General features: G+C 37.6%; 1 protein-coding gene across 4 annotated transcripts in view; it reads right to left on the bottom strand.

Annotated features, from left to right (window-relative positions):
• LOC131070776 (protein GIGANTEA) overlaps positions 1 to 20616 on the bottom strand; it is a 75502-nt gene that overhangs the window by 27240 nt on the left and 27646 nt on the right. For all 4 annotated transcript variants that reach the window (XM_058006421.2, XM_058006420.2, XM_058006418.2 and 1 more), the window contains 2 exons: positions 8532 to 8772; positions 8261 to 8411 (listed from right to left, as the gene is read on the bottom strand). In XM_058006421.2, coding sequence (XP_057862404.1) covers positions 8261 to 8411; positions 8532 to 8772 — 392 coding nt within the window. The remainder of the gene's footprint in view (positions 1 to 8260; positions 8412 to 8531; positions 8773 to 20616) is intronic.

Below are 20616 nucleotides of genomic sequence, written 5' to 3'. Positions count from 1 at the left end.
TAAAAAAGGAGAACAAAAAGTTTGGTAATGAGAGGTACTTTTGGTACAAGATGAAGAACAAGCTTAACCTATTTGACTCTATTGAAGGAATGGCAATAGAAAATAAAAAGGTTTGGTATATGGTGTAATTCTCAAAAAGGGAATAAAAGAATCTAATGTAGGTTGGACAGATTTTATTCCAATAGGGAGTATTTCAGCTTTGACAAAACCAAAGATAGTATGCAATGTTTTTGGGGATATTACTATATTTTGCCCTAAAACCACAATTTCAATTAGAATAAGAAATAAAGAACATTTAAGAATACAGATTTACCATTTGAATAAGAGAAAACCTAGTCTAGGTCTTGCACACAATATTAGTCATTGGAAATTGACATTAAATCATAAGCCATAATATCATATATCCTACTAATCATTAGTAAACACCATGGTATCCATAAACATCATTCATATTGAAATCCAAATAAGTAATTGCCTTTTCAAAGTAGGTTCCTATAATAGTCTCATTACGAATTAGTTGAAACATTTACAAACCGCAATCACAAGGTTGGTCGCCCTTGTATTGTGAGAGCATGGAAGGTGGTTCACCCTTCCATCCGTCAATTCATCTTGGAGGCTGCCCGTCCTCCTTGATCAAGCCTAGGAACACTAATTAGCTTCGCAGCCCATGAGGCTTAACCCTCGATGGATAGCAAGCTGAGGAGTTTGGCAAACTTACTGTTTTTAGTAAGTGGGGGCAAAGACAGCTAATTTCTCTGGGTTTTTCTGGGTTTTCTGAGAGCTTCGTGATGGTGCGACATGCAAATGAATCTGAACACTTTTCCAGACTTACTATTTTTAGTAAGTTGCGATAGTTGCTCAGAATGTGGTTAAAATACTTTTGGACACACTTACTATTTTTAACAGTATGCTATTTTTAGTAATTGCTATTTTTTGCAGTGCTATTTTTGGCAGGGTTTTTGCAGCTCAGTGCAGTGGCTATATCTGGCAAGGTAGTTCTCTCAATTTGATCTCCCATACTCTTGGAGCTTGTTTTGGTAAATTTAGTATTTGATGGAAAATGGTGTTTTTAGTTGAATTATAACTCAAGGCAAAAATGGATGATTTATTAAAGGGATTGCTAAGTTATATTAAAAAGTCATTTCTATATGTTGGGCGATTTGTGGTTGAGGAAAATATTTTTATAAGTGAATTTTTGTTAAGGCAAGATGGATGCCTTAGGAGGAAAATAAGTTAATTTTATGATATAATTCACTTTACTTCCTTGGATGCCATAATACACTTTATTGATATATTTTTATAAAGTGTATTTGCCACCATGAGATGGGCGATTTTGGGAAAAGAGAAATGAAATGCAAATTACAAACTAAAAGTGAATTTGAATGTCATTGCTTAGTCCCACATTGGAGGGAAACAGAGGTTCGAGTTGGAAGTTATAAATATGTGCCTTGGCCTTCATTTGAGACTATCCATGAATATTATAACGAAGTGCTGCCAAAATGTTGTTGGAATGCTTTGAGGAATGCTTGCCTCCTAGACTGTATGCTTAGCTTCTCGCTTGAAAGATAGCGACTAGCTGAGATTTGGGACTGTTCTTCACTCAGAAGAATGGATGGATTCATTGCAAAGTGTGTTCGAGTTTTCTAATTTTGTAGTGCTGTGTGTGTTCCAGGTTGCTGGTTTTGGTGTGGCTATAGCTTATTTTCATTCATATCTCTCTGCTCGTGCGTTCGTTCATTCTGGATATCGACTCATTATTTCTCTATGCTATAGGCGATCATATATGTAAGTTTTTAGTCCCTGTCTTTGAGTCTTGAATTTTTAAATGCAAATCGAATTTTCTGCCTGGTCGTACCCTGCTGTAATTGCCTTTGGATGCGTGCAAAATAGTTTGGGGTCTCTTTGATGCATTTTATCAGTCCTAGCTTCATCGCCTATCTTCTAGCTTTCATTTGCATCTGATTTGGGGTCATTCCGCTGAATGTGGGAAAAGTTATGAGTATTTTGGTGAGTTTTAGGTTGCTGGTCTGTTTTTTCCAGAATGTGGTTTGCATATCAGAATCTGAAAATTGATAGTGTGCACTGTGTTCTTGGTGTGGTTGGTCTGTGTTGGTTTTGGGAGTGCTTATATTATCATTTGCAGCAATGGACAGTAATGTTCTTAATCTAAAATCTCATACTCTTTATTGTAAAGCTGATTAGTAGTACTAACAACTACTTCTTTCTGGATTGTAACATCAGACCCACTGAATAAGTGGAAGAGGCTGGCTTGCCGCCTTTCTTTGTTATTGTAATACTGTCCTCGCACTGAATAAGCGGTTGAGTAGATTGTAATTTCATTTTCAGTCCTCCCACTAGATAAGTGATCGAGTGATTGTTGCTCATTTCAGTTTCTTAGATTTGTAATTTGACTGGTTGCACTGCCAAACTATTGTGGAAATATCTATCACCCGCTGGATAAGTGGAAGGGGCTGGCTTGTCGCCCAGCATTGTAATTTGCATTGAAATTTCCAATTGATGATTAAGCTAATGATCCCCTTATCACCCCTATTGTGACCTAATCACACATCACCCCATTCTAAATGGGGATCCCCTACTTTTTAGGCCCTCTTGGTCTTTTGGTTTTGGTTTGTTGGGTCTTTTCGCGGCAATCTCATCAGTCTCCTCGGTTTGCAAGTGTTTGGGGGTCAATTTGATCAAGTCTGCAAGTCTAGAAACTGTTTTGTCCATTTTACAGTTTTGCCCTTCAAAATTGGATTTGAGGCCTTTCCTCTAGAACGTTGCATTGGAATCAAAGCCCTCCAAGGAACCTACCAATGAAATTTGAGCGAATTCTGAGCAAATTTCTATTTTTTAGGGATTTCATTGCCTCTCGGATTGGTCTAATTTTGCCAAAAATTCAAACTTACTATTTTTAGCAATTACTATTTTAGTTAGTGTCGTCTCGTCCTATTTTGTCCCAATCTTAACATTTGGAAATACTTACTATTTATAGTAAGTCTATTCTTGGCAGGTGGGCTCTTGGCACTGAAGACTGAGCATTCCTAAACATTTCTAAATCCGAAAAGTTTGAAAAAGTAGGCTAATTGATCAAGAAATGGCTAAGTGCGGAACTCATTCCCAAAGTGGAAAGCACTGAAAAATCTTCTAAGTCTAGCTGAGCAAAAATTCACTTCAATTCCCAAGATGGCAACCTGATCTGGAAAGTGTGCAAAAATGGCTAAGTTAGAAAAAAAATCCCAAGCCAACATGCAAATAAGGAAGGGGCACCAAAATGAGGTCATGGAGGAATTCCTTGGCATGGTGGATTTGGCGCCCAAAAGGAGAAGTGGGCGCTAGAATGGGGTGGTGGAGATATTTTCCTCCATTCCTCCACCCCCAAAATTCCATGACCATATCAAAATAGCGCCCAAGCATGTACTGGAGTGTCAAACAAGGTTCATGGATGAATTTTCCTCCTCAAGACATTTTCCTGCACATGGTCAATTTAGCGCCCAGGTCAAGGAAGGGGCGCCAAAACAAAGGTATGGAGTATTTTTCCTCCTCAAGCAGAATTCCTTGACCACATGAAAATTCTACCCCAATCAAAGGATGAGTGCCAGATCTAAGGCATCAAGGAAAAGTAATCAAAGGTGAAATTCTTCCAAGGCACGGAATTAGCCCCTGTTGATGTGTGTTTTATGCACATGCAAGCATCAGAATAAAATATCAAAGTACTTTACCCTCTCTTGAACAAAATCACCTTAGATGCTAAGGGTAAGATCAACTAAAATGATTCCAAGGTTTCTACAGTCAAATCTTGATGAGTGGGTAACTCAATGGTCGATGTGAATTGTTGTTTTCACTAGGGGACTTACGCAATTGTTCATATCAACTTTGCTTATCATGAATGTGGAGTAGGTGTGTTGATAACTTAGGATTTAACAATGAAGCTCTTGAAACTATTCTAACAAGAATTTAAAAAAGGGGGCAAAAGGAATAGGGTTTAGGAATTCTATTCTAAAGCCTAGAATGCAAGAAAAGGGTGAACGAATTCAGTGGAATCCTACTAGGCAAGGTCTAAGGTATATTTGAGACAAGCTTAGTGCAATCATCTAAGGTATATTTCAAAGATGTTTAGATCATTACCATCAAACATTGATACCATTCAAGTTAATGCATAACAATGGAGATATAACAATTGAAGTTAAGCTCACATAAACTTCCAGTTGACCACACGAGGCACACTTACAATCAGCAAGAGGCTAGTGGTATGGATAAATAAATTCCACACAAATACATTCAACAAATTCTTTCATTCAATCTAACAAACTTGAATGCAAGACAACACTTAAACAAAAATCACCATCAATTAGAACAATGATTTGTATTCAAATCTGTAGCATCTACCAACAACTCTCAAAAATCTCTTACAAATGAGAGGCAATGGGGTATATATAGAGCCTCAAACAAAATGGATGGCCAAGATTCAATCAAAATCAAGGGCCAAGATCATGCCAACAAAGCCCTAGAGTTGCCCTAATTAGGGTTTACATAAAAAACGGAGCCACCAACATATGGCCCAATAGAAAGACACCTAGTCATAAAATAGGGAATCTTCTAGAAGATTTTGTCCTGCATCTCTTTCTCTCACAGCATATTCCAAGAATCTAGCTAATATAGAATCTAATTCCTCCATGGAACTGTTAGGTAAGGCATCCTGTTGTAGATCAATAACGTCCAACGCATCCGAGCAAGCATCCAAGGTGTTCTCCCAATCTGGCATGAGCTTTTGCGAATTGTGGACATGAATCAACAAAGAAACAAGTCATCCATCTAACCCTTCTTCAAAGAGACCAACCGATTGAAGTACATGAACTTCATCTTGTCTCTTAATTCTGCGAAGTGTAAACCACTGGCTTCGCTAACATCCACTCCCAATAATTCCTCAATTGAGGCAAGGACCTTCGATTGGATCTCATGAATTGATCCCCCCATCTCTGCACAATCCTTTTGTGCGTGCTCATAAGCAGATTTCTTCATGGCTAACGAACAATACCAACCGTGGAAATCATATCTGTCTTCATTATGCACAATATTCTCCCTGACCAATGTGGACATAGGAATTCTCTTCAATACTCTAAGGCATGGAATAGTCTTCTCCTGAATAGGCCGGAATTCCTCCCAAACTCTCTCTAGATACTGTATCTTGAATATGAGCATTGTTGTCATATCAAAAGCCTAGACAAAGTGAGTAAGGAAATCATCCGCCTGTCTCCTCGTATCTTCAATCCATTTCTCCAATTCCGAGAGTGTATCTCTCGCTGCCTCATAATCTACATGTAGTCCACAATCAATTGCAATAGGGGAAATAAGGGTGGCATTCTCAAGCCTTATCCCTAAAATATACTCTCTAAGTCTGATATTTTCTTCCTTATGTTTCTCTTTCTTCTCTATCTCCCTATCCAATCTCGAAATTGATTGCCTTGAGAGTATCACCAACTTCCTAGAATTCCGGCTCTTTTGTAGTACGACCAATGGCAACTGAAGTAATCTGGAAATCCATGGGAGTAGCATCATCTTTCATTACATCTCATCAATACACTCAAGACTTCTCTCATCAATACACTCAAATCTGTCACTTCTTGTTCTGACCAATTAGGCAATAGAATTGCCTTCTTCATTTCATTCTCATATTGTAGATGCGTATGATCCTTGTCATCCAATATCTGATCAAGAATGAGGAAAAGTTCACACTTCCTCATGAAATCCACGGACATTCTGGACCACATTCTTCTTTTCATTGCTTGCTCATTCATTAGGTTGGCCCAATAATCTTCTACGTCCACCTTGTGTACGAACTTATCTCCCCTGGTCCTTCCAACTTTCTTATGCGGATCAAACCTTTCTCTCTTCATGTATGTCGCAAGGCGATACAATGCAAGTTCCTCAATCACTGTGTTAGCTGCAATGGTGGAATGGCAAACCTTCAATGTCTTCCCTATCGAAATAGGAAATGTCATCCCAATTCTGTGTTTGTCCTTCTGGATAGAATCAAACTCGAGAAGTTGTCTCACCACCTCAAGTAGTATCATTTTGTCTGTAGGATACCTAGGAAGCCTGTAAGGTTCGGATTGAAATCCATGAATCCTTAGGTATGTGAAAGTGGAAAACTATATGTACCATGATCCATACTGCTCAATTAACTCTGTTGCCTCCTTGGACAGCCTCTTGTGGATTTCGCCTTGCAACATCTGTGTGATATACATGGTGAATGCATCGTTCACTCTCTTATAATCTTCATAATCTTAACATCCGTGTGATGTACATGGTGAATGTATATGGTAAACAAATTGTATATATTTTCCCAATAATGTCACCAAAGCAAATGGGATTTTGCAACTAATACATAGTGATGTGTTTGGACCTATGTCTATTCCATCATGAGGGAAAACACTATTTTATGTTTCTTTTATAGATGACTACTCCAAGAAACATGGATGTGTTTCCTTAAAAAGAAGTATAAAGTTTTTAGAAAATTCAAGGAACTCAAATTTCTTGAAGAAAATTAATATTCTTTTATGTTATGTATATTATTCTGTGTGCCCCAATTTAATTTTTCAAATGTCTTTCTTGAGAACGATTGTGTGAACTTGAATTTTGGTTTCCCAAGCTATGTTAAAGGTGATGTATTTCTGTTGGTACATTCAATTGGCATAAGAGATATTTTAAAGTACACTTAATTACTTACCAACATAATGTCCCCATTTTGAATAAGGATTTAAAAATAAATGCTAAAAAAAAAAATTAAAATATAACAAAATAAAAAAAAATTAAAATTAAAATATAGAAGAATAAAATTTAAAATAATTAAAATTTAGTTAAGTTTAATGAATGGTCAAAAGGCATGAAATGAAAAGATGCGACTCCCTCAAACATGAGATATAAAAGGGAGAAGAGAACTTCATTTGAATGGGGGGATACGGAGAAAGGAAGAAATAATGGAGCATGTGAATCAAGGAAGGATTAAGGGAAAAAGAAAGGAATGGGAAGTAAATAGGAAGTGACTCTTTAAAAAAGGTAGAAATTATTAAGGGTTGCATTCTTTCAAAGGGTGCTAATTGTGAAAGGTTGTAACTCTTGCCAAAAGGCAGACATGATGAAGAGGTGTGACCTCTCCCTCACATTGCGAGATATAAAGGGGAAGAAGGAGCAAATGGAATGGGGAGGAATAAAGTGGAACTAGAGGAGATCTAGAGAAGATTCAAAGCAGAAGTATATGGAGGGATATGAAATAAGATTTGAGAAGGGGAAGAAGGAAATAGGATATGCACATCTAGAAGAAGACGATATGCAGATCTTAAATAGGATATATGTAGATTTGAAAAGCAGTAAAGACAGGTTTGAGAAGTGAGAGATAGGTGAAGATTAAATAAGCAGCGAAAGGGCAGCAGTTGTTGCCAAACATATGTATCTTTTCATAACCAAAGGATGTGACCCTTTTTCTCCATGAAGGGTATAAAGTGAAAGAGACATCATTTGAAGAAGGATGGAACTAAGAAGATGATCAATAGATATATTCAAGGTAGCATCGAACTTCATAACTGATTTCAGAATAATAAAGAGAGGAAGCCAGCAGACTTGGTAATGGTAGGAGCAAGATTTAGGGCAACCCCAAAAGGGGACATTATAGTTTCTTTAAAAAGTAGTATAAGATAATTAGAAAATTATTATATTTTTTTGCCTTCTGACCATTCATTAAACTTAGCTAAATTTTATCCCAAGAGTCAGATCATCATGTTTCTGTAGCTGATACACTCCTATAAGTTTTTGAAAAAAATATTCTAGAGCAAGAGATAAATCTAGAAAACATTACATAATTGATAATACAGGTAAAAACCAGTTGAATTGAAGTTGTGGAAAACATTTGAAAACTGTTTCAATGCAATGTTTCCATGTCAAACATAAGCTATCTATTGCCAAAAAGTGACCTAGTACAATATCACCAAACATTCAGTTAGAACCTTGACTTACTATTCAACAAAGCATCAATAAAAAATTACCTTGTTGCAATATATAAGCAAGTATACAGACCTTTGCCTCAAAATGCTCTCCTTCTATGACTTTAAAACTAGAAAATAAACTCTAGGTCCAGATTTATTCTCAAATTATTTAACAGAGAATTTGTAGAAACAACACATTAATATGAAATCCTAAGTTCTAAAGAAGGAAAGGTATAAAAGCATTCTACCACAACCATGGCAAGATCAAATCTACTCACTCGCATTGTGGATGCATAGTCCTCTGCATGCCTAAGAAGTCCCACGAGCTGCACAGCGGCATCAAGGGCATCAGGAGCCCACGATGGTGGAGCTTCTAGCAGGCCCAAAAGTAGTCTCTCAGTAGAACTGGGAGAAGCAATTGCATAATACCTGTGTGGAAAAACATGACACAGTAAATTTAATCAGTGTGAACATTATTTAAACAAATAATTCAGCTGCAGATGCATGAGAAATAAGAGAGAAAAAAATTAAAACAGTAATAGACTTCACCTGTGGAATAAGTTTGCAAATGGCTCAAGGGGAGGTAGTCCTGCAATCAAATGCTCATCCAAAGCAGTTGTAGGAGGAGGAAGAAGGAGAACAGGTACAGCAGTAGACGTCAGATTCACACTCTCATAACGAGCCACTTCATCATCACAGACACTTAGAATGACTCCAGCTCCATTGGCAACTGCCCATCTTGGAGTTGATGGCATAAGTTGAGGATGCTTTCCTGGTCCTTGACCTCCAGCTGCCACTCATACATAAATTCGCCATGTCAAAGTCTGCAGAAGCCTTTAAATCAATCATTTGGACCAGATCATCCTACTCATTGACTTGCTATATATAAAACCTCATCATTAAAAACATATATTTTTATTTCCAATAGAATTGAATTATTTTCATTGTTTAAAATCTCAAGGAAGTGGCAAGAGAATATAATGTTACATATGGTAACCTGTGATGTCCCCCTCTTGTTGACATCAGTTCTTCAGTGAGGATTAGTCTATCATCCTGACCCTCATAGGCTAATGAGGATGGTTAGAGGGTCTCCTAAGGATTTGTATCATCTCCAGTGTTCAAAGTGCTTCAGTTTGGTCTTCGTTTGGCATCATTCGGACATCGTTTGCTCTACTTACTATTTTGAGTAAGTCTTGGACTGTTAGAGATGGACCCCTGCTATTTTTAGTAAAGGGGGTATGGTCAGTGTTCAGAGTGCTTCAGTTTGGTCTTCATTTGGCATCATTCGGATATCGTTTGCTCTACTTACTATTTTTAGTAAGTCTTGGACTGTTAGAGATGGACCCCTGCTATTTTTAGTAAAGGGGGTATGGTCATATGCAGTTTCCTCATGTCAACTCCCTGTTCAAATGGCGTGCAAAAATGTTGAGTAATTATGGAGATATTAATGTTTATTTGGTTATGAGCTTATATTATAAAGTTATAATATATTTTTATATCATAAAGTTATAATATAATTTTATATCATAAAGTTATAATATAATTTTATATTATAACTTAAGTGACTTAAGTTGAGGGTCTAGGCATCATAAAAGGGGGCCAAAATATTAATTAATTATGTGCACATAACCCAAGGTCATTATTGCATTTAATGATGCCAATTTAATATTATAACATTTAATGTTATTAAAGTGCTTTATGGGAGAAAATCGAACTTCTTGAGGATTATATATGTTCAACAAGAAGAAGTTCGATTCATTATTGTTTGGCATTTTATTTTCATGACTTTGTGGAGAGCAGAGACCAAGGGTTTCAGTCTTCATCAGGCATTGGAGAACGGGAAAATCTTCAGTGTAGCAGCCATTTGAATCGGTTCTAGTTTCTTAAAGAGAAAACAGGTTCTAGTTGCTTAAAGAGAAAGCCTTTGTATGCAGATTCCAGGGGGCATTCCCAAGTCTCAATACTCTAAAGGCATGTAAAAGACAACTAGCAACCAACTAGATTAGAACTTTCAAAAGTAACCTTGACTTGTGAAAAGATCAGGTCTATTCATTAAACAACACTCCCCTATAACCCAAATCAATTCTTCCCTGCACTATTCTACACTAAGCAATACTCACTCTTCGTCCAAGTGAAAAATAACAAGAAAACTCACAACAAAAGATAGGTAATGCTATAAGGGAATACTTAAAATTCTTTGTGTTAACCTAAACAACTAGGAGTGCTCAATTACTCTAAGATCTACATCAACAATAGATCTGGATAAGCCTTTGCCAGATGGGATTTTGTTAGATATGGGGCATACAATGGGAGCAGCCCATCTATTATGAGAATAGCCATTTCCAATCGAGTTTCTTCCATGAACACTATCATCTAGTAAGGATCTGCCCTTCCCAAGCACACCAGGATCAGACTTGTGCACCGGCTTTAAATATCCCCACAGTAACAAGGATGTAGGATTATTATATTAGGAACTTGTAATTACTTTTGCTAGAATAGGTTAATAGGTTCTTCAGGTCCAATGACACTTTACAGGTAGTGACTTGTCATGTCCCCACTCTAGCTCAGTCTAGCAGAGACATGTGAGTCAGCTTATTATGGGGTCTTGTAGGCTGACAGGGTTGGACAGAGACCCGGTATGGTTATTCAGTGTTGGAGACTTGGTATTCTAGCAGTTATTGATCAGTTGGGAGACATTCCTTGTTTTTAGGAGGCAGTTCCTACTTTTTAGGAGGTTTGATCATGCCCAAGGTTGGGTCTCCATGAGATGCCTCTTTGGGTTCAGTTTCAGAGAGATTGGGCTTGTTTCCTAAATTTTAGGAGCATCCCTAGATTTTAGGGATGAGACTACCAGTGAATCCTTGATTTCCGACTTCAGTCACAGACAGGTGACAGGATGATTTTAGGGTTTGTAATGTCAGTTGGGCATTTTATGGCTATTTGGGTTATATTTTTAATATTTCCTAAGTTAGCGTTTAATAATTAAATAAGGCTAAGTTGTTAGCCATTTTGGAGTAATAAGGGGATTTTTGGCCTCATCTGGATGCGCACCCTATTGTGTGATAGCTCGTTGGAAAGATCTTGAAATTCTTTAAATCTTTCTCTTTGGTCTCAGGGCAATTCAGTGAGCGGATTTCTGTCTATGAGGAAAAAGGTCATTTTCTAGTAACATGACCACTTTAAAATAAGAAATTATAACATTTCCACTAGACCATGCCACTTGGAGACAATTAGGGTTCGATTTGCAATTGAGAGGGGTTATAAGGGGATAGGAGCTTCATTCTATCATCATCTTTTGCATATTTGACAACTTGTATGAATTTGCTCTGGAGAGCGATTTCTAGACTGGGACGCAAACCCCAGGATTAGGATTGGCTGGGACGTAGCCCTCAGCAATCTTTGGCACCGGACTTATAAGGCATTGTGTGTGGTGATTAAGGACAGAGGCATCAATTCTCAGTAGGGTTTCAGCGTGGCCTACCATCTTTCCAGTGGAGACGTGGTTCATTGCAGCTGGAGGAATGCCATTTGCAGCAAATACACCACGTGGTATATAGGGTATTGCTTGTATTCACTTCCAGTGTATGTGGGGTTGGAGAACATTCTTCATCTTCCAGTTTGACTTTGAATTTGTATGAGAGCTTGGGAAATACATTGGATTCATTGTTTGGCTTTGTAATTCAGACAAATCTGCCTGGGATCTTTCATGACTCTTCATATCTTGTATCCTAACTATACTTGTATTGCACCTTTCTAAACGTCAAGTTGTCATCTTTTGTATCTAGATGATAACCTTTTGTATCACAGACAACACCCTCTCAAATTGTAGCCCTTCAAACTTGCCTTGACATCTTCTTGGAAATAGCATCGAGAAGAAGACATCTAGCCTACCCCCATTGCGCATACACTAAAGGACAAACCAAGGGAAATATTTTTTAATACTATTTTAAGTTGGGCCTAATAATTTAATTTAAAGGGCAACTTAAATAATATTATTATTAAAACAAAAAGTGTTTTCAACACTAACAAAATAAAAAGTATTTTAAATATTTAAAATTAAATTAAATCAAAAGCATTTATTAATTACTTAAAGAAATTGCTCTCAAGGGCCCAATTGGAGTGATATAGGAGGGCACTTTGGTTACATTTGGATCATCAAGTTTGTGATCAATCTTTGCCACCCAATTTACAAAATTTGCACTTTGTGTTCAAGGTTGCTTCGAAAATTGAAAACCCTTGGTTGATTTGAGGATCTTGGAGGATGAATACCCTCATCTCCAACATTGGCAATTCCATCTAGGAGTTGTGTGTACACTAATTGGATAATTTTTAGATTTGAAAGTTCATGAATTGAGGGTTTTATTGCAGAGTTCAGAATTTTGCGAGTTTGTTAATCACTTATGCTTGTTGAATCTTGGATGCCACTAATTGGGAGAGATCACTAAAACTGTCATTTGCTGAGTTGAGGGTTTTGGAAACCCTTCAGTTGCTGCGTTAACCTTTTTTGAGTGTTATTTTTGTTTCGGGTCACTTTATTTGTTGATTGCCCTTGTTAAGGGGCTGTGCCATCATTTTGGGAGGCTAATTAAGGCAGCGACCAGCTTTTTTAGGTATCATTGGAGTATATTTGCATCATATCTTGCTCAGTGTACATCTAGTACAAGCATCAACATTTTGGAAGGTTCTTAAGAGGGCTTAGACTTCATTTATTTCTGAAACCACATTTCCAGCCATGTCTCTATGAAGCAGCAGCCTTAGGGACTGCATTTCTGCCCTTCTTTTCACTGTTACATAACTTTTTTAGCCTCTAATAGGGTGTGCAAGCCTTGGAGGAGACTTCTCCTTTAGTTTGGGCAAGTTTCATCCACATTTGTTGTTGTTAGTAGGTGATTTTGGACATGTCAAAACTTGGTAGTAAATTCTTTGTATCCAATCCTAATCAAAGGTGCAATTCAGATGCTAAATCATACTCAAATGAACGAAAATGCACTTCTCCGACTCTGATCCTTCACTAACCACTTGAAGATAACTATCAACCTCTAGCAACAAACTTCCTGTCTCTAGTGAAGATGTGGCCTAAAACTAAAATTCCTCATCATTAATGCTCACAAAATCCACTAGACTTGAAGTTGTGACCTCAAAGAAAGAAATATGACAATCTTCTTGCAAAGGATTCAGATGTTGAAGAACCATATTGGCCTCTTGCATGAGGCTCTATTTATTCAATAACTATTGTCTAAACAGTTTGAGTGGATTAACTTCCTCGATTGGTTCTATGTAAGCTCTTTTAACAATGTGGCCTAAAACTAAAGTCCCTCATCATTAATGCTCACAAAATCCACTAGACTTGAAGTTGTGACCTCAAAGAAAGAAATATGATAATCTTCTTGCAAAGGATTCAAATGTTGAAGAACCATATTGGCCACTTGCATGAGGCTCTATTTCTTCAATAGCTATTGTCTAAACAGTTTGGTGGATTAACTTCCTCGATTGGTTCTATGTAAGCTCTCTTAGCAACCCTTCAAATGTAGAAAGGATGTCATTTAATGCATCCTCGTCCATGGCATAATGATGCAAGAGCATGCTTGGATTGGCACAATCCTGCATCACCCAAAAATTCATGTTTGTAGTTGACACACACCTACTTATCTTGTGCACACATACATCTTGAGGTAGTTTGTTTGTACATCGGCTTAATGTGCTTTCCCATGTTGTCTTGTGTGTTGGGCAACTATGTTGTTTTATGAGCCCTGTGCTAGAAGATTAAAAGATGTTAGGTTCAACTTTATTAAGATATGGCTAATTGTTCTTGTTGCAAATAGTGTCTTCCTACTTGGATATTCTATTGAGCACCCAGTCATCACATTGACCTACCATGACCCCTTCACATTACCATGACTTAGATTGGAAGTGTTTCTATTTATTGTGGCCTAGTAGCCATTCGAGAAATGAGCTTCCATAGAGAGTTGCCAAATCTATTCAAGTCTAAGAGATTGGGTTTTGGATAGTATTGTGACATACACAATACATGTCCTTCTTGAACTAGGAACCAGTTGATGGTGTTTTTATGCACTATGCAACACAAAATAAAATACTAAGTATTCTATACTCTCTTGAACAAAATCCTCCCAAGTGCTATACTGCATAATCAAATGGGATGACTCTAGGGTTCCAAATGCCAAGTCTTGACGTGCTCTTGGATAGACTCCATGTGTATGATGCGATATTGCTGGAATCACAAGGGGGAATTATGTTGAATCTTGAATGCTTGAATGTCGCTGGAATGTGAACTTTTACTTGATTAAAAAATAGGAAAAAGGGATAAAGAATTTAGGAAGCTACTCTAACTCCTAGGAATGTAAGAGCGATGGACAATCTTTGGCGGAACTCAACTAGACTTTGCATTGCCATGCAAAGCAACAAATTCACAAAGTTTAGTGCAATCTCCTAAGGTAAGCATATGATGTTCAAATCACTACCACTAGCATAGACACCATCAAAATGATGCATATCAAAGAAGAAATAGCAATTGAAATTAAGCTTGGCTAAGATGGATCCAGTTGACTACGCAAGGCACATTACAAACAGCAAAGTGTTAGTAGTATGGATGAATGAATTTCACCATTGATCAAGCACAAAGTTCTTCCATTCATCTAAACAACATGAAAATTAAATGAGAAGTAGAGACCATGCAAATTGCTGAATCAACTTCAATGAAATCGATATGCTGCTTACAACAAAGTCTTCGCAACAATCTTTGCCTTCTCTTCCTACTCTATTCTAACTATATGCTATTGAACTATTTGCTATGCTGAACTATTAACCTTTACAAATGAAAGAGTGAAGTCTTATATAGTGCTCTCATTACAATGCAGGGCTAGGATCAAATCCACATCAATGGCCAATATTGAAAGATGAAAACCCTAATTAGGGTTTGTTGCACCCATTATAAAGCATTTAATGCTTGACCAATGACAAAATTACATTAAGTGGGACACATGACCTTTGAATTTTCAACCAATAGATGGTGAGGGTAGGTACATTGAACTTTGTGCCCACACTTGGTAGTTATCCTCTTTGATGGATGAGTCAGGACATTGAATTTGGACGCCTTATCTTGAAATGATGTGATTGGATAAATGATGACTGGGCACCACCTCAGCTAGCTTAATCTCAAACTTTCCAAAATAGCTCCAGAAAATGTTGGAAGACCAACTGCTCAAACTGACTTGCCAGAAATAGCCATCTAAACAAACCTGTTGAAACCCTGCTAAAAATAGTAAGTGTGTCCAAAAGCATTTTAACCACATTTTGAGCAGTCGTCGCAACTTACTAAAACTAGCAAGTCCGAAAACTCTTCATATTCATTTGCATGTCACACCATCGCGAAGCTCTCTAAAAACCAAAAAAAATGAGTTGTCCTCTCCCCCACTTACTAAAATAGTAAGTTTACCAAACTCCATTGATTGCTACGCATGTAGCATCATTGAAAAGCTTTCTGAAAACCCAGAAGGAATCCAGAATCAAAACTATAAAACTTCAACATGCAAGCCGCCAAAAATGCCAAAACATCCTTCTAGAAAATAGGAAACCCTAATTCTACCTTTGACTGACCAACGGGTCTCGAAATTGGCCAACAGTCCCCAAAACAACTAGAGCGAAAAAGGGGACATTACAATATATTGTAGGGATGAGGCATGAGAATCCTGCCTTTGTTTCCCTATTGCAGTTGATCATGGACTACATATTAATCATGAGGCAGCAAGAGATACACTTACAGAGTTGAGAAAATGGATTGAAGATGTAAAGAGAAAAGCAAATGATTTCCTTACTCAGTTTGTCCAAGCATTTGACAGGACAATGACACTCATATTCAAGATAAAATATTTGGAGGGAGTTTGAGATGAATTCTGGACTATTCAAGAGAAGACTATTCCCCGCCTCAGAGTATTGATTATTTAAATTGGGAAATAAGACATTTAATTTGGTATTTTAATTGTGCTCTTGATATGTATTAAAAACCAATTTATATTTGTTTGTTTTAAAATTAAATTATTTGAATGTGTAATAGGGAGTTACAAAATATAATTAATTATTGGAATTAGTGGGAGGAATCTTGCATGCATTTTCGAATGGGGAGTTACTTTCGAAAGGGGATATCTCCTGCCTTTTCGAAAAAACAGGTGAGAAGAAATTTTGGTTCCTATGAAGAATTTTCCCGTGTATTTTTTTTGGTATGGGTTTTGGGGAATTCGAGTCATGATTTGTCTAGGGGGTTTTTGAATCTTGAATTTGGTGTTGATAGCGAGGTGGAAGGGACTCTTGAATCTAGTTTCCTGAAGAAATTTGTGGATCACTTGCAGCTCCAGGAACTTCTCCATCGGGCGTTGGACTCCAAGTTGGAAATGCTCGTCTTTGTCTAATTTCCGTAATATATCATGTTAATGCTTCAATAAAATTAAGAAACCAAGTTTCTGTTATTTGGTCTTTGTGATTGTTTTCCCAAATCCTTTGTCTTTGTCGGGTTGAAAATACATATGTCTATACATGTGGTTAATTTATGCATGAATCAGCTATTACCCTCTCTCACTGTATCAGCCGATTTATATAATCGGCATGTCCTCTTTTAAATTTTTTCGGATTGATTCATTTGTTCACTGAATATTAAAAATCGGTATATATACTTTGTTTTTTTTTTGTTTTTTTAATGCTGTTATTTTTATATCGGCATACTTGTCCCTCCTTGCGAAAAGCGTATCTGCCTTCTTGTAATTTTGGTTTGCCTGGGGTCACTAAATTAACCGAATATTATCGATAATCATCCTTGGTTAACCGATTCTCAAAATCGGCATGCATTCTCTCATTCTTGCTTTTGGGCAGCGTTGGTTCGGCATCGATTTCTTTTCTTCCCCTTAGCATGGTTTTGTGTTTTGTGTGTGACTACCCCTTTTGAGCCAGAGCATGCTCTACTCTAGGTTCGCTTGATATCCGGCGGATTGCATTCTCGATTCGCTCTTCCCAGTCCTTGTATGATTCTAGTTCGCTTAGCGGCTACTGCATTAGTCGATTGCTACCCTCAGCACACATTCGTTGCCTTCATTGCCTCCGATTATGTACTGATGGTTTTTATTCGGCAATGCTTTCGTTGTTAACCGAGTATTATTTTCAATATATTCATATTTATCCCATTCGTGCTAATGCGTAGAATTTTCTTCTTCTCTTTGTCCTGGCTGGCTCTTTTGGTTAGTCAATGGTTTAGCCTATTTATTCTTCTGATAGTCCTTTGATATTTTGTGATAACCAGTTCAGGCTCTAGACAATTCATTTCAACCCGCATATGGTGTTTCTACTGATTTTTTTAATGATTCACTTTCTATTCAAATAAGTCGGTATGTCCCTTTAGAAGTCGATTGTTAGTCGGCATGTAAACTTGTCTTTTGCCGCAGTCATTACCATAATCATCAACCGTCTTTTCTTGATGCTCTCCTTAATGTTATCCGTGTGATCTCGGTATGCACTTGCCAGGTAATACCATATTATTTATTATCGATATTCAAATTGATTTGAAACCAATCCTTAAAATAGGTGTGCTTCCTTTTCTTGCACTGTTTGTCTTAGCAGCGTTGTATATATGTTTTTCAGTGGCTCACTTTTCAGTTTCGTATATATATATAAGTACGCATATATTTTATTTTTTCTCGAGTATTTGTTTAATTCGTCAACTTGTATACAATTTTAGTTATATATTTTATTTGTTCATCCGTATTATTATTAGTTGTGCAATCATAAATGATAATAGTTGAGAAGTGTGAGTAGATTATGATTTTATAAGTATTGAAAGGCAATGTCAGTTTTATTGTGTCTAATATAAGTATCAAGTGGGTCAACGTTGGGTATTTTAGGGGTAATCGAATTTACCATTAATCAAAAAGAGAATGCTGTGAAGTGGAAAGTTATGGCTTAAATCAGTACAATTGTGTTCTGGCTCTCTTATGTTTGGCCCGATATGTTCTTTGTTTTATTTCTAAGACTCGATGTGATATGAAGATTTGCTTTTATAATTTTGGAACCATAGGAATATTGTTTTAATGCATTTTGTGTCCAAAGGCTAAGTGGGCGTTGGATTCTTTTTTAGTGTGGTTATTCTTGTCTCTTGATGTAATTTTGTTTTTGAGTCTCTAGTTGTCTTGTAATGCTAGATGGATATTTTTAGTCGCATTTGTTACTCCTCGTTGTAATCTTCTTTCTAGCAAGTGAGTCATGTCTTGCTATGGTAGGGACCTTGTCATCTCGTGTTTTGGGTGTCATAGGTCTTGTGTCATTTTTTGGGTTCCTAGGTGCAAGTCATGGGGGGAGTGGCTCTCATTGGGGGTCGGGACCCAAAGAGGTCGCCAGGTTAACTCAATGAGGGTTTTGTAACCAAGTGGAAATTTAAACCAAAGAACTTGGGTGGGTAGCTAGATCACATTAACAAGATTAATTGCTGCCTCTCTTACTCTCGGATGCTTGTTTAGGTTCGGAGTAAGTAGAGAAGACCTGGAATGGCATCCACCAATCTTGTCCCTTTGAAAGGTTGGTGTGGTCCACTAGAGTTTGTATGGGGGTCGATAGAGCTCACCAGGGTAACCCAAGATTGGGGTTGGGACCTAGTGAAGACTCACCAGGGTAACCCATGACAACCTAGTGATGACACTCTTCCCTATTACATACCTAGTGGTCTCTTCATGTTATTTATCTTTCCATGGTTTGTTTTGGGCCTCTAGAATTGGGTGGTACTATGATGAGTCTATGGGATAGTAGTTTTGTGAGTCTCACAAGAGTCCCGTGTGTATCCTTGTGTGCTTGCTTCCGTCTTGTGGGTCTAGATGATATCTCCTAACACAAGGGGTGGACCTAATAGTACCACATGGTTGGGTGGAGTGCTTTTTGCACCCACTGGGTCTTGTTCATCCTTCATCATGTTTGTGATGGCTCGAGTGAAGATTGAAGAACTCCATAAAGATCCAGATATATGCATTCATATCATTATTGTACTTCCGGAGATTATATCCTTATGGACTCATTGTATGTAATGTCCCCTTCTCAGTGAGGAGTAATCAGTGGTCCATTGGCCTATTTCGAAGACCCGTACGCTAATTGGAATGGAGAATTGGGTTTCCTATTTTTGTGGAGTTTTGCACAAGCCATTTGAGGACCGTCCGGTGGGAATTCTACATTTCTGTTCGTGGAATCCTTCTGGGTTTTTCGAGAGTTTCTCGGTGGTATAACATGCATTCAATTCTGAGGAGAATTATGAACTTACTATTTTTAGTAAGTGGGTGTTGGGTTGACTAGATAGTACAATTTTTCTGGGTTTTCTGAGCTCTCTCTCTCTAGGTTCGATGATCAAGATTTTCAAAGTAGTTTTTCTTGACTTAATATTTTTAGTAAGTGTCAACTCGGGTATTGCTATTTTTGGCAGTCTTGGGCAGAGCTCCGATCCAGTGCAGTTCTGTGTTTTTCTTCACTTCAGTTCACCTGTGGATTTGGTTGCAATCAGTATTGGAGATATAAGTGAATTAATTAAATATTATTACTTTACTTTAAGTTTAATATTTAATTATTTATATTACTAATCAATTTTATTGCAGTGTTCCACGGATGTTGGGGATGGGGAGACGGGGGGACGCGGGGACGGGCTTCGGGGACGGGGGGACAAAGGGAAAAAGTTTCGGGGACGGGTTTCAGGGACGGGGGGACTTGGGCCTAGGAGGGGGAAACGCGTTTCCGTGGAACACTGTTTTATTGAGACTTGTGCATAATGTTATTTTCCTAAGTCTAGCTAGGTGAAATATTTATTTGATAAAGGGGACACCAAAAGTGAATGTGAAGATATTATTTTTATTAGCCAAGTATTATTTACTTGCCAAATCGTGGTTTTCCCCTTTTTGGCATGAGTTTTGGCATATGAGTGTGGTGCCAAGCTTGGGCCCACCTTGGGAAATGAAATGCAAATTTGAAAGGTGAATTTGGCGGTATTTGGATTTAAATTCGAAACTGAGAAATCTATTTATACAGGTGCTTGGCTCCTCATTTGGGAATCTTGAGAATTTTAATTGTTATATTGTCGGAATGGTGATTGACTGAACTTCGAAGTTGGAAGAGCTTCCTAGTTGCTTCAGTTTCGTACTTGAGACACAATACCTAGCTGGATAGTTGATTTTGGTGACGTTTTGGAGTGCTTGATTTAGTTTTCAGTGTGTGTTTTGGAGTTTCTATGTTGCTGGTGCGTACTTGGCAAGAAGTGAGTTTTATTCGTAGTTGCTTGTGTGTTTGTAGCACTGTTATGGGTATTGGCCCTATCTATCAGTATTCCTTGGGCGATATGGTCCACGAATTTGCAGATTGTGATTTGGAGATTCAGATTTTTAGTTGCAGATCGAATTTTCCAGCTTGGTCGTACCATTTGGATGTGCCTCGGGTTGCATGCTGAGCGTTTGTGGTGTTCGTGTGGCTGGTTTGAGGTTTGGATCTCATCGTCTATGCTATACCTTCTATTTGCTTCCATTCTCATGCAATTTGAAGTTGATTTGGATGATTTGTAAGCATATTAGTGTGTCCGTAGCATGTTGATGGTGAGTTTTCTATGCATTTT

Source organism: Cryptomeria japonica, chromosome 3 (genome assembly GCF_030272615.1).
Source record: "Cryptomeria japonica chromosome 3, Sugi_1.0, whole genome shotgun sequence".
Classification (NCBI taxonomy): domain Eukaryota; kingdom Viridiplantae; phylum Streptophyta; class Pinopsida; order Cupressales; family Cupressaceae; genus Cryptomeria; species Cryptomeria japonica.
Note: the sequence above shows the minus strand (reverse complement) of the source record. Positions and strands in the feature narration are given on the sequence as shown.